The following is a 13,815-nucleotide window of genomic DNA, read 5'->3' on the forward strand; positions in this document are numbered from 1 at the left end:
TGCCAGGCTATACAGAAGTAGTAAGAGGCTGTTAGAGACTTGTGGCGAAGGAAAGCCTTTGTGTGCGGGCCAAAAGAACTTATCCTTAAAAAGATGAATAACCCATGTGATGGCCCATGTTTTGCAGTGTGAAGGAACTGTGAGATTTTTCATGGGAGAGATGTTCTACACACAGCAGATTGATTGTTTCCGGGCGGATCTGCTGTTAGTGGCAGTTTGGGAACCACGTGCAACTGAAGGAAAACCCTTTTTTTCCCTTAAGCATAAGAGAGAGACTTTTCAAGAACTGGAACACTGACTAACATCCCATGTTCTGTTATCCCTTGTGTGAGCCGGGTAAAAGGAGAGAAGTGCTGGGGGGGGGGGGGATTTGCTTTATTTTGTTTTGTTATTTTCTCTTTGCTTTTAATTCTATTAGTAATCAAACTCTTCATTGTACTGCAACTGTTTAAGGTTTGTGCCTGCTTTGCTTTTCTCCTAATTCTTATCTCACAGAAGGAAAATAAGTAAGTAATGAATATTTTGAACCAAAACCACTACACTTAATTGGTGTTTCCGCCCGGTTTCGAACTCAACCCGCTACAGGGAGTCATTCAGGAACAACTCTATAAATACCTGGGCCAGAATGATCTATTATATCCCCTATCATGCACCAGCTGCCAGGAAAGTTGAGTGGTGCAACGCACTACTTAAGATTTTGTGGATGCTGAAAGCTTGATGCAGAGAAATTTTCCAGCTTTCTGCCAGCATCCATGTGAAAGCTTGCTTTCACATGCATGCTAGCTGTAAACAATGAGAGGGTTTTGTAAACCAATATTTTTATCTTGCACCTGCAAGTTTGTTATGCAGCTTGTTATGTTACTGACTGGAGAAATATTTTGAAGTGGATGTTGTAGGGTTTAATCAATCATTCTAAAAAGTGCATGGTCAAAGGACCAATAACCTTATGCCATTCAAGCAAACCAGGTTATATAAATGAGTTTGGAAATTAATAAATAATTCTCTTCCCTTCCTCTGGACTGGAGTCTATGTTGCTTTTCTCACCGTCCGTGGTACAACAGCGACAAGATGACCCTGAAGGTGCTTGGTGAGGGGATCTTCAAAAATTGGGAAGTGAACTTAGCAAAGGCCACCTGGATGGTCAATACCCGAGGGTCCATCAATCGAGCTGGTCCTGCTCAGTCTGAACCCTTGCACACAGTGGGTGGAGATAGAGTCCCTGTGGTGCACATGAGAGGTATTTTAGGAAAGACTGTTTGGATCAATCCCACCTCAGGCAAAGGCAAACCCATCCGTGGGATTGTCTTTGCTCAAGGACCTGGTTACACTTGGTGGGTAATGCAGAAAGATGGGGAAAGCCCTTGTGTGCCACAAGGGGACCTAATTTTAGGTGAGAACTGTGTGTAGGGTTTCCCTGTGTATGCATCTATATGTAGAGTTTGAGGAGGGTATTGATAAGGGTATGATGCAGATGGTAATAGAATAAGGGGTAGATAATGTTTTAGGTTACAATATGAGATGTAACCAGAAGCATGTATTCTATCACCATCTGTTAGAGCCAGGTGGGGCAACGTTCTTTATCTCTTCCAGGACACATCCCTGATAACTCCCTCCTGGGGATATCTGCTGCTAATGGGCCATCCAGCCTCACTGTGCGACTCGTAAATTACATCATCCCATTGTGAGAGGCTCTGCCCAGGGGGAGGAACCAAGCATTCCTACCTGGATATAGTCTGAGGTTTGGAACACCACAGGCAGCCCTTACCTGCTGGATTCCCAGAGGACAAGAGCTACATAACCACCCCTGGACCTTCAGAGGAAGACCAGACCCTTCTACAGGATCACTGCTTCAACAGAACCACATCTATCACTTCAGGAGGATTGCAGCCACCCCTTAATCAGACTGCAGCCACCACCCTGCCCAGCAGGGTGTCAGTTCTGACTTGGGATCTCTGGTTGGTTTGGTTTTGGTGCCCAGTGTGGGGTGGCACTGCAGCCCAGCATGGAAAAAGCCAAAAGGGCCTCAGGTGCGGTAGCGAATGCCCCTCCTACAGGAGGGGCAAATGATGTGAGCCTGGAGGAACCAAAGAAGATCATGAGGGAAGATTGGAGGAAAAAGAAAGAATTAGAAGAACAGAGAAAACTAGGAAATGCACCTGCTGAAGTGGATGAAGAAGGAAAAGATACCAACCCTCATATTCCTCAGTACATCTCCTCAGTACCATGGTACATAGATCCTTCTAAAAGACCCGCACTAAAGCATCAGAGACCTCAGCCAGAGAAGCAGAAACAGTATAACCGCTCTGGAGACTGGTACAAACGAGGAGTTCCAGAGCACGCTGTGGCCATGAGGTACCGCAAAGGAGCCTGTGAGAACTGCGGGGCAATGACACACAAAAAGAAACACTGCATGGAGAGACCCAGGAAAGTAGGAGCAAAATACACAGGCAAGAATATTGCCCCAGATGAACACGTGCAGCCTCAGCTGATGTTTGCCTTCTGCTGGTGGCACAGAAGAACACCTGAATCACAGAATCACCGAATCATTCAGGTTGGAAAAGACCTCTGAGATCATCAAGTTCCAACCTGTGACCAAACACCAGACCATGGTACCCATTGCCACGTCCAGCCTTTCCTTAAACACTTCTGGGGATAGGGACTCCACCACTACCCTGGACAGCCCCTTCCAATGTTTCATCACCCTTTCAGTGAAGAAATTCCTCCTGATGTCCCATCTGAACCTCCCTTGGCACAGCTTGAAGCCATTTCCTCTCATCCTGCCCCTTGTTTCCTGGGAGCAGAACCCGACCCCCCCCGGCTGCCCCCTCCTGTCAGGGAGTTGTGCAGAGCCACAAGGTCCCCCCTGAGCCTCCTTTGCTCCAGGCTGAGCCCCTTTCCCAGCTCCCTCAGCCCCTCCTGCTGCTCCAGCCCCTTCCCCAGCTCCGTTCCCTTCTCTGGACACGCTCCAGCCCCTCAATGTCCATTTTGCAGTGACAGGCCCAGAACTGGACACAGGATCTGAGGTGTGGCCCCACCGAGCCAAGTACAGGGGGACAATCACTGTTCTGATCCTGCTGGCCACACCATTGCTGATCCCAGCCAGGTGCCACTGGCCTTCTTGCCCACACGTTGGTTCACATTCAGCTACTGTCACCAGCACCCCAGGTTCTTTCACTTTCCAGCAATTCTGCCCCAGCCTAGAGCACTGCAGGAAACTGTTGGGGCCAAAGTGTAGGACCCAGCACTTGGCCCAGCTGAACCTCAAGTTCCCCCTGATGCCTTGTCCCGGTCTTAAAATCAAGAGTCATACATGGTTAGAAGGGAAGAAGGGATTTTACCTTGGTATTTATTTTAAGAATCCTTAGGTGCACACGTCCAGGTCAAATGCACATCCATGCACACTGCAATGCCCCCCCAAAAGATCTGGCATAACATTCTAGGTCTTACTAATTAGCATATCTATCAAAGATTCCCCAATGAGAGGCTCGAGTGAGCCCCCCTCCCCAAGGAGCCTTCCCCTGGATGGTTCTATCTTAGTTTACAGAATGTGTTCTGGAGAGGACCTTGGCGTCTGGGGCACACTGATCCCTAGCTACAAAGATTCTAAAATGTTTCATCTCCTAGCTGAACAAACAAGTCCAAGAATGTAGGGGAAAAGCACTAGAAATACAGAAGTTGTAAAAAAGGTGTAACAGGGGTATAAGAGAAAAGGCAAAAAATCATCATGGCATCACCCCTAATGACCACAGCAGTCTAATTGTCTCCTATCTTTGAGGCCTTTGCCTGCTGGAAACAGTTGATAAGAAAGATCCCTTGATAAGGCAACACCTCTGGCAATATAGGGAAATCTGATTGAGTGTCCATCATGTGTGAGGACAGCCAGCACTGCTCTGGAAGGCAGCCTGCAAAAGGCTGTGTCCTCTGAGAACAGATTCCACCCACTGAGACCACCCCCAGCCAGTCAATCTTGTGCTATCTTCAGCTGGCATCCCTTTGCCATGAAACCTAGGGGCTTATCTTCCATGCCCCAAATCCAGGGCTGTCTTAGGTTACAATGTAAGGTGTAACCAAAAGGATGTATTCTATCAGCATCCCCATAAGGTGTTAAAGCAGGTGGGGCTGTGTTCTTTATCTCCTTCATGACTCATCCCTGATAACTCCCTCCTGGGGATATCTGCTGCTAATGGGCCATCCAGCCTCACTGTGTGACTCGTAAATTACATCATCCCATTGTGAGAGGCTCTGCCTAGGGGGAGGAACCAAGCATTCCTACCTGGATATAGTCTGAGGTTTGGAACACCACAGGCAGCCCTTACCTGCTGGATTCCCAGAGGACAAGAGCTACATAACCACCCCTGGACCTTCAGAGGAAGACCAGACCCTTCTACAGGATCACTGCTTCAACAGAACCACATCTATCACTTCAGGAGGATTGCAGCCACCCCTTAATCAGACTGCAGCCACCACCCTGCCCAGCAGGGTGTCAGTTCTGACTTGGGATCTCTGGTTGGTTTGGTTTTGGTGCCCAGTGTGGGGTGGCACTGCAGCCCAGCATGGAAAAAGCCAAAAGGGCCTCAGGTGCGGTAGCAGATGCCCCTCCTACAGGAGGGGCAAATGGTGTGAGCCTGGAGGAACCAAAGAAGATCATGAGGGCAGATTGGAGGAAAAAGAAAGAATTAGAAGAACAGAGAAAACTAGGAAATGCACCTGCTGAAGTGGATGAAGAAGGAAAAGACATCAACCCTCATATTCCTCAGTACATCTCCTCAGTACCATGGTACATAGATCCTTCTAAAAGACCCGCACTAAAGCATCAGAGACCTCAGCCAGAGAAGCAGAAACAGTATAACCGCTCTGGAGACTGGTACAAACGAGGAGTTCCAGAGCACGCTGTGGCCATGAGGTACCGCAAAGGAGCCTGTGAGAACTGCGGGGCAATGACACACAAAAAGAAACACTGCATGGAGAGACCCAGGAAAGTAGGAGCAAAATACACAGGCAAGAATATTGCCCCAGATGAACATGTGCAGCCTCAGCTGATGTTTGATTACGATGGGAAGCGAGACCGGTGGAATGGTTATAACCCAGAGGAGCACTTGAAAATTGTCGAGGAATATTCCAAGGTTGATTTGGCCAAATGGACACTGAAAACCCAGAAGCTTCAGGAGGGGTTGGCATCAGGGGAGCTGGAGCAAGTGAACTCCCCAAGACACCAGTGGGGAGAAGAGGAATCAAATTTACAGACAGAAAGGGATTGTAACAGTGAAGATGAAGACAAATATGCAGATGACATTGATATGCCTGGGCAGAACTTTGACTCCAAAAGACACATCACAGTCCGAAATTTACGTATTCGGGAAGATATTGCAAAATACTTGAGGAATCTAGATCCAAACTCTGCTTATTATGATCCAAAAACAAGAGCAATGAGGGAGAACCCTTATGCCAACACAGGCAAGAATCCAGATGAAGTTGGTTATGCAGGTGACAACTTTGTTCGCTACACAGGCGATAGCATTTCAATGGCACAGACTCAGCTCTTAGCTTGGGAGGCTTATGACAAAGGCTCTGAAGTTCATCTGCAAGCAGACCCTACAAAATCAGAGCTCCTTTATAAATCCTTCAAAGTGAAAAAAGAAGATTTCAAGGCACAGCAGAAAGAAAGGATCCTAGAGAAGTACGGAGGACAAGAATATTTAGACCCCCCCCCTGCCCTGCTCAGCTGAACTGCTGTTAGCTCAAAGAGAAGATTATGTGGAGAGATGGCACCCCTGAGAGAATTGAGTCGGACTACGGGAGGGTATTGGGTTGACCCTGAGCTGATGGACAGTCTTTAAGACCAATTACGCTTCTCCCAATTTACATATTTAAACCGCACAGAAAGGCAGGACTTCCCCTTTTTTGTCGGGGCTCGCCGGCTGGAAGGTGGGGGGGGGCTCCGAGCCTCCAGGCCCCGCCGGGCCCCGCCGGGCCGGGCCGGGGCCACTGCCCCTTTCCCCCTTCCCCAACGCTGCAGCACGGACCCTGGATCACTGCGGGGGGACTGTCCCAGAGCCGCAGGCAGCTAAAACCAGCCATGGACTGCCACAGCTAAACTCATCCAGCGCGGCTTCTGGGGACAGGCGGGCCCCTCTCCTCTCCATGCGGAGCCGGCGGAGTCAACGGGAGCCGGCAGAACCTCCTGTCTGCAGCCAGCACACTCCGTGCTGAACTGAAGAGGACACCACGCAGCCAGCAGCACAAAGGGAGCGAGGCTTTTCCCCACCGTGTCATACATGAAATCCCTAATTAGTTTGGTCTTTGCATGTTAAGTGTTTTAATTAGTTAATTTGGGGTTAAACAATTTTAATTGAGTGTTAATGTTCACCCATCAGTCCAGGTAGAAATACCAAGTTCTGCTATTAGTGTTTTCACTTGTTCAAAGTAGTTTTTCTGCACCAGTTCCAGTTAAAATCCCCCAGTTAAAAGTGTCCCAGTTAAAAATCCCTTTTTCAACTTTAAACCAATTGTACACTGTAAGAGTTGTTTTTCTCATGTTCTCTGTATACTTCTACAAATGTTTTAAGATGTGTTGGATGTATTTTAATATTTATTTTAAGGGTTTCTACTTTGCTCCTTAAGTCTCAGAACCAGCTCCAAACCCCAGTTTCTAACAGCCAACAGCTATTTTTAGACCACCTGAATCTTAATGAGGGCATGTTACCACCCTTACTCCAGCTGCTACTACCCCCCTGACAACGACGAGCTATTGGTAGACAGAGATGATCTGTCAAAAGGGAAGCACCAATCACTTAGGACCAAAGGGGTGTGCCATGGGCGGTCTGTGGGCAGACTGGGGCGGAGCAAAGGTACTATAAAATAGTGAGTCAGCCTCAGCGCAGGTGCAGATCACTGCAGATTTTAGCTGTAGTGGATGCCAGTGCTGGGCACTTAAGCCTTACTCCTATTTAGGAGCCTTTAATAATTTTTTTCTTTGACTTTTGGACTAGCTAAAAGTCAGCCCAGCACTGCAAGTTATTCCACCAGAGGTCCAGTGCTGTTTAAGCCGAAAGATCTCACATCCCTGCGCTCCTGGGGCATACCTCTTGAGCCATTAGGATCCCAAATTTTTACATTTTTCCGATTTTTGTAATTTTTCCGTTCTTAATAAATTATTTTAATTTTTCTAAGAGTTGTCTCGTTCCTCACACACCGTAAAGCCTGAACAAGAACACTCTTCAACATGGCGGCTTCAGAGTCAGAGAGAAAGAGAAGTGAGTCACGTGGGACGGAGCTGGAAATGGCGACGGGAGAAAAGAGGGCGGTGCCGCGATTCTGGCGCGCAGCTTAAAAGAAACCTTCTTGCATGCCGTGGTAAGAAACCGTAATACCACAAACTTTTGTCTCTTTAATCCATTTGAAGAACATGGGGGGATGGAGTATCTTCGTGTGCCTGTGAAGATTGTGAAGAATGCCTATGCCAGGCTATACAGAAGTAGTAAGAGGCTGTTAGAGACTTGTGGCGAAGGAAAGCCTTTGTGTGCGGGCCAAAAGAACTTATCCTTAAAAAGATGAATAACCCCATGTGATGGCCCATGTTTTGCAGTGTGAAGGAACTGTGAGATTTTTCATGGGAGAGATGTTCTACACACAGCAGATTGATTGTTTCCGGGCGGATCTGCTGTTAGTGGCAGTTTGGGAACCACGTGCAACTGAAGGAAAACCCTTTTTTTCCCTTAAGCATAAGAGAGAGACTTTTCAAGAACTGGAACACTGACTAACATCCCATGTTCTGTTATCCCTTGTGTGAGCCGGGTAAAAGGAGAGAAGTGCTGGGGGGGGGGGGGATTTGCTTTAATTTTGTTTTGTTATTTTCTCTTTGCTTTTAATTCTATTAGTAATCAAACTCTTTCATTGTACTGCAACTGTTTAAGGTTCGTGCCTGCTTTGCTTTTCTCCTAATTCTTATCTCACAGAAGGAAAATAAGTAAGTAATGAATATTTTGAACCAAAACCACTACACTTAATTGGTGTTTCCGCCCGGTTTCGAACTCAACCCGCTACAGGGAGTCATTCAGGAACAACTCTATAAATACCTGGGCCAGAATGATCTATCATATCCCCTATCATGCACCAGCTGCCAGGAAAGTTGAGTGGTGCAACGCACTACTTAAGATTTTGTGGATGCTGAAAGCTTGATGCAGAGAAATTTTCCAGCTTTCTGCCAGCATCCATGTGAAAGCTTGCTTTCACATGCATGCTAGCTGTAAACAATGAGAGGGTTTTGTAAACCAATATTTTTATCTTGCACCTGCAAGTTTGTTATGCAGCTTGTTATGTTACTGACTGGAGAAATATTTTGAAGTGGATGTTGTAGGGTTTAATCAATCATTCTAAAAAGTGCATGGTCAAAGGACCAATAACCTTATGCCATTCAAGCAAACCAGGTTATATAAATGAGTTTGGAAATTAATAAATAATTCTCTTCCCTTCCTCTGGACTGGAGTCTATGTTGCTTTTCTCACCGTCCGTGGTACAACAGCGACAAGATGACCCTGAAGGTGCTTGGTGAGGGGATCTTCAAAAATTGGGAAGTGAACTTAGCAAAGGCCACCTGGATGGTCAATACCCGAGGGTCCATCAATCGAGCTGGTCCTGCTCAGTCTGAACCCTTGCACACAGTGGGTGGAGATAGAGTCCCTGTGGTGCACATGAGAGGTATTTTAGGAAAGACTGTTTGGATTAATCCCACCTCAGGCAAAGGCAAACCCATCCGTGGGATTGTCTTTGCTCAAGGACCTGGTTACACTTGGTGGGTAATGCAGAAAGATGGGGAAAGCCCTTGTGTGCCACAAGGGGACCTAATTTTAGGTGAGAACTGTGTGTAGGGTTTCCCTGTGTATGCATCTATATGTAGAGTTTGAGGAGGGTATTGATAAGGGTATGATGCAGATGGTAATAGAATAAGGGGTAGATAATGTTTTAGGTTACAATATGAGATGTAACCAGAAGCATGTATTCTATCACCATCTGTTAGAGCCAGGTGGGGCAACGTTCTTTATCTCTTCCAGGACACATCCCTGATAACTCCCTCCTGGGGATATCTGCTGCTAATGGGCCATCCAGCCTCACTGTGCGACTCGTAAATTACATCATCCCATTGTGAGAGGCTCTGCCCAGGGGGAGGAACCAAGCATTCCTACCTGGATATAGTCTGAGGTTTGGAACACCACAGGCAGCCCTTACCTGCTGGATTCCCAGAGGACAAGAGCTACATAACCACCCCTGGACCTTCAGAGGAAGACCAGACCCTTCTACAGGATCACTGCTTCAACAGAACCACATCTATCACTTCAGGAGGATTGCAGCCACCCCTTAATCAGACTGCAGCCACCACCCTGCCCAGCAGGGTGTCAGTTCTGACTTGGGATCTCTGGTTGGTTTGGTTTTGGTGCCCAGTGTGGGGTGGCACTGCAGCCCAGCATGGAAAAAGCCAAAAGGGCCTCAGGTGCGGTAGCGAATGCCCCTCCTACAGGAGGGGCAAATGATGTGAGCCTGGAGGAACCAAAGAAGATCATGAGGGAAGATTGGAGGAAAAAGAAAGAATTAGAAGAACAGAGAAAACTAGGAAATGCACCTGCTGAAGTGGATGAAGAAGGAAAAGATACCAACCCTCATATTCCTCAGTACATCTCCTCAGTACCATGGTACATAGATCCTTCTAAAAGACCCGCACTAAAGCATCAGAGACCTCAGCCAGAGAAGCAGAAACAGTATAACCGCTCTGGAGACTGGTACAAACGAGGAGTTCCAGAGCACGCTGTGGCCATGAGGTACCGCAAAGGAGCCTGTGAGAACTGCGGGGCAATGACACACAAAAAGAAACACTGCATGGAGAGACCCAGGAAAGTAGGAGCAAAATACACAGGCAAGAATATTGCCCCAGATGAACACGTGCAGCCTCAGCTGATGTTTGCCTTCTGCTGGTGGCACAGAAGAACACCTGAATCACAGAATCACCGAATCATTCAGGTTGGAAAAGACCTCTGAGATCATCAAGTTCCAACCTGTGACCAAACACCAGACCATGGTACCCCATTGCCACGTCCAGCCTTTCCTTAAACACTTCTGGGGATAGGGACTCCACCACTACCCTGGACAGCCCCTTCCAATGTTTCATCACCCTTTCAGTGAAGAAATTCCTCCTGATGTCCCATCTGAACCTCCCTTGGCACAGCTTGAAGCCATTTCCTCTCATCCTGCCCCTTGTTTCCTGGGAGCAGAACCCGACCCCCCCCGGCTGCCCCCTCCTGTCAGGGAGTTGTGCAGAGCCACAAGGTCCCCCCTGAGCCTCCTTTGCTCCAGGCTGAGCCCCTTTCCCAGCTCCCTCAGCCCCTCCTGCTGCTCCAGCCCCTTCCCCAGCTCCGTTCCCTTCTCTGGACACGCTCCAGCCCCTCAATGTCCATTTTGCAGTGACAGGCCCAGAACTGGACACAGGATCTGAGGTGTGGCCCCACCGAGCCAAGTACAGGGGGACAATCACTGTTCTGATCCTGCTGGCCACACCATTGCTGATCCCAGCCAGGTGCCACTGGCCTTCTTGCCCACACGTTGGTTCACATTCAGCTACTGTCACCAGCACCCCAGGTTCTTTCACTTTCCAGCAATTCTGCCCCAGCCTAGAGCACTGCAGGAAACTGTTGGGGCCAAAGTGTAGGACCCAGCACTTGGCCCAGCTGAACCTCAAGTTCCCCCTGATGCCTTGTCCCGGTCTTAAAATCAAGAGTCATACATGGTTAGAAGGGAAGAAGGGATTTTACCTTGGTATTTATTTTAAGAATCCTTAGGTGCACACGTCCAGGTCAAATGCACATCCATGCACACTGCAATGCCCCCCCAAAAGATCTGGCATAACATTCTAGGTCTTACTAATTAGCATATCTATCAAAGATTCCCCAATGAGAGGCTCGAGTGAGCCCCCCTCCCCAAGGAGCCTTCCCCTGGATGGTTCTATCTTAGTTTACAGAATGTGTTCTGGAGAGGACCTTGGCGTCTGGGGCACACTGATCCCTAGCTACAAAGATTCTAAAATGTTTCATCTCCTAGCTGAACAAACAAGTCCAAGAATGTAGGGGAAAAGCACTAGAAATACAGAAGTTGTAAAAAAGGTGTAACAGGGGTATAAGAGAAAAGGCAAAAAATCATCATGGCATCACCCCTAATGACCACAGCAGTCTAATTGTCTCCTATCTTTGAGGCCTTTGCCTGCTGGAAACAGTTGATAAGAAAGATCCCTTGATAAGGCAACACCTCTGGCAATATAGGGAAATCTGATTGAGTGTCCATCATGTGTGAGGACAGCCAGCACTGCTCTGGAAGGCAGCCTGCAAAAGGCTGTGTCCTCTGAGAACAGATTCCACCCACTGAGACCACCCCCAGCCAGTCAATCTTGTGCTATCTTCAGCTGGCATCCCTTTGCCATGAAACCTAGGGGCTTATCTTCCATGCCCCAAATCCAGGGCTGTCTTAGGTTACAATGTAAGGTGTAACCAAAAGGATGTATTCTATCAGCATCCCCATAAGGTGTTAAAGCAGGTGGGGCTGTGTTCTTTATCTCCTTCATGACTCATCCCTGATAACTCCCTCCTGGGGATATCTGCTGCTAATGGGCCATCCAGCCTCACTGTGTGACTCGTAAATTACATCATCCCATTGTGAGAGGCTCTGCCTAGGGGGAGGAACCAAGCATTCCTACCTGGATATAGTCTGAGGTTTGGAACACCACAGGCAGCCCTTACCTGCTGGATTCCCAGAGGACAAGAGCTACATAACCACCCCTGGACCTTCAGAGGAAGACCAGACCCTTCTACAGGATCACTGCTTCAACAGAACCACATCTATCACTTCAGGAGGATTGCAGCCACCCCTTAATCAGACTGCAGCCACCACCCTGCCCAGCAGGGTGTCAGTTCTGACTTGGGATCTCTGGTTGGTTTGGTTTTGGTGCCCAGTGTGGGGTGGCACTGCAGCCCAGCATGGAAAAAGCCAAAAGGGCCTCAGGTGCGGTAGCAGATGCCCCTCCTACAGGAGGGGCAAATGGTGTGAGCCTGGAGGAACCAAAGAAGATCATGAGGGCAGATTGGAGGAAAAAGAAAGAATTAGAAGAACAGAGAAAACTAGGAAATGCACCTGCTGAAGTGGATGAAGAAGGAAAAGACATCAACCCTCATATTCCTCAGTACATCTCCTCAGTACCATGGTACATAGATCCTTCTAAAAGACCCGCACTAAAGCATCAGAGACCTCAGCCAGAGAAGCAGAAACAGTATAACCGCTCTGGAGACTGGTACAAACGAGGAGTTCCAGAGCACGCTGTGGCCATGAGGTACCGCAAAGGAGCCTGTGAGAACTGCGGGGCAATGACACACAAAAAGAAACACTGCATGGAGAGACCCAGGAAAGTAGGAGCAAAATACACAGGCAAGAATATTGCCCCAGATGAACATGTGCAGCCTCAGCTGATGTTTGATTACGATGGGAAGCGAGACCGGTGGAATGGTTATAACCCAGAGGAGCACTTGAAAATTGTCGAGGAATATTCCAAGGTTGATTTGGCCAAATGGACACTGAAAGCCCAGAAGCTTCAGGAGGGGTTGGCATCAGGGGAGCTGGAGCAAGTGAACTCCCCAAGACACCAGTGGGGAGAAGAGGAATCAAATTTACAGACAGAAAGGGATTGTAACAGTGAAGATGAAGACAAATATGCAGATGACATTGATATGCCTGGGCAGAACTTTGACTCCAAAAGACACATCACAGTCCGAAATTTACGTATTCGGGAGGATATTGCAAAATACTTGAGGAATCTAGATCCAAACTCTGCTTATTATGATCCAAAAACAAGAGCAATGAGGGAGAACCCTTATGCCAACACAGGCAAGAATCCAGATGAAGTTGGTTATGCAGGTGACAACTTTGTTCGCTACACAGGCGATAGCATTTCAATGGCACAGACTCAGCTCTTAGCCTGGGAGGCTTATGACAAAGGCTCTGAAGTTCATCTGCAAGCAGACCCTACAAAATCAGAGCTCCTTTATAAATCCTTCAAAGTGAAAAAAGAAGATTTCAAGGCACAGCAGAAAGAAAGGATCCTAGAGAAGTACGGAGGACAAGAATATTTAGACCCCCCCCCCTGCCCTGCTCAGCTGAACTGCTGTTAGCTCAAAGAGAAGATTATGTGGAGAGATGGCACCCCTGAGAGAATTGAGTCGGACTACGGGAGGGTATTGGGTTGACCCTGAGCTGATGGACAGTCTTTAAGACCAATTACGCTTCTCCCAATTTACATATTTAAACCGCACAGAAAGGCGGGACTTCCCCTTTTTTGTCGGGGCTCGCCGGCTGGAAGGTGGGGGGGGGCTCCGAGCCTCCAGGCCCCGCCGGGCCCCGCCGGGCCGGGCCGGGGCCACTGCCCCTTTCCCCCTTTCCCAACGCTGTGGCACGGACCCTGGATCACTGCAGGGGGACTGTCCCAGAGCCGCAGGCAGCTAAAACCAGCCATGGACTGCCACAGCTAAACTCATCCAGCGCGGCTTCTGGGGACAGGCGGGCCCCTCTCCTCTCCATGCGGAGCTGGCGGAGTCAACGGGAGCCGGCAGAGCCTCCTGTCTGCAGCCAGCACACTCCGTGCTGAACTGAAGAGGACACCACGCAGCCAGCAGCACAAAGGGAGCGAGGCTTTTCCCCACCGTGTCATACATGAAATCCCTAATTAGTTTGGTCTTTGCATGTTAAGTGTTTTAATTAGTTAATTTGGGGTTAAACAATTTTAATTGA

The 13,815-nt window shown here is 48.4% G+C and overlaps 2 protein-coding genes across 2 annotated transcripts in view; both read left to right on the plus strand.

Moving 5' to 3' along the window:
* LOC309572716 (pre-mRNA-splicing factor SLU7-like) overlaps positions 1-5,775 on the plus strand; it is a gene marked incomplete at both ends in the record, with an annotated part of 7,812 nt that extends 2,037 nt beyond the window's left edge. The window contains 3 exon segments of the mRNA XM_082281153.1: positions 2,055-2,428; positions 4,530-5,723; positions 5,725-5,775. Of these exon segments, the coding sequence (XP_082137279.1) occupies positions 2,055-2,428; positions 4,530-5,723; positions 5,725-5,775 (1,619 nt within the window).
* A 2,753-nt stretch (positions 5,776-8,528) lies between these two features.
* Positions 8,529-13,237, plus strand: LOC309572717 (pre-mRNA-splicing factor SLU7-like; the record flags this gene model as incomplete). Its single annotated transcript, XM_082281154.1, is given in 5 exon segments — positions 8,529-8,547; positions 9,051-9,121; positions 9,439-9,888; positions 11,991-13,172; positions 13,175-13,237. Coding segments are annotated over 5 exon segments (1,785 nt in total).
* Positions 13,238-13,815: the final 578 nt, after the last annotated feature.

This window comes from Coloeus monedula (assembly GCF_965178545.1).
Source record: "Coloeus monedula genome assembly, chromosome: 4".
NCBI lineage: Eukaryota > Metazoa > Chordata > Aves > Passeriformes > Corvidae > Coloeus > Coloeus monedula.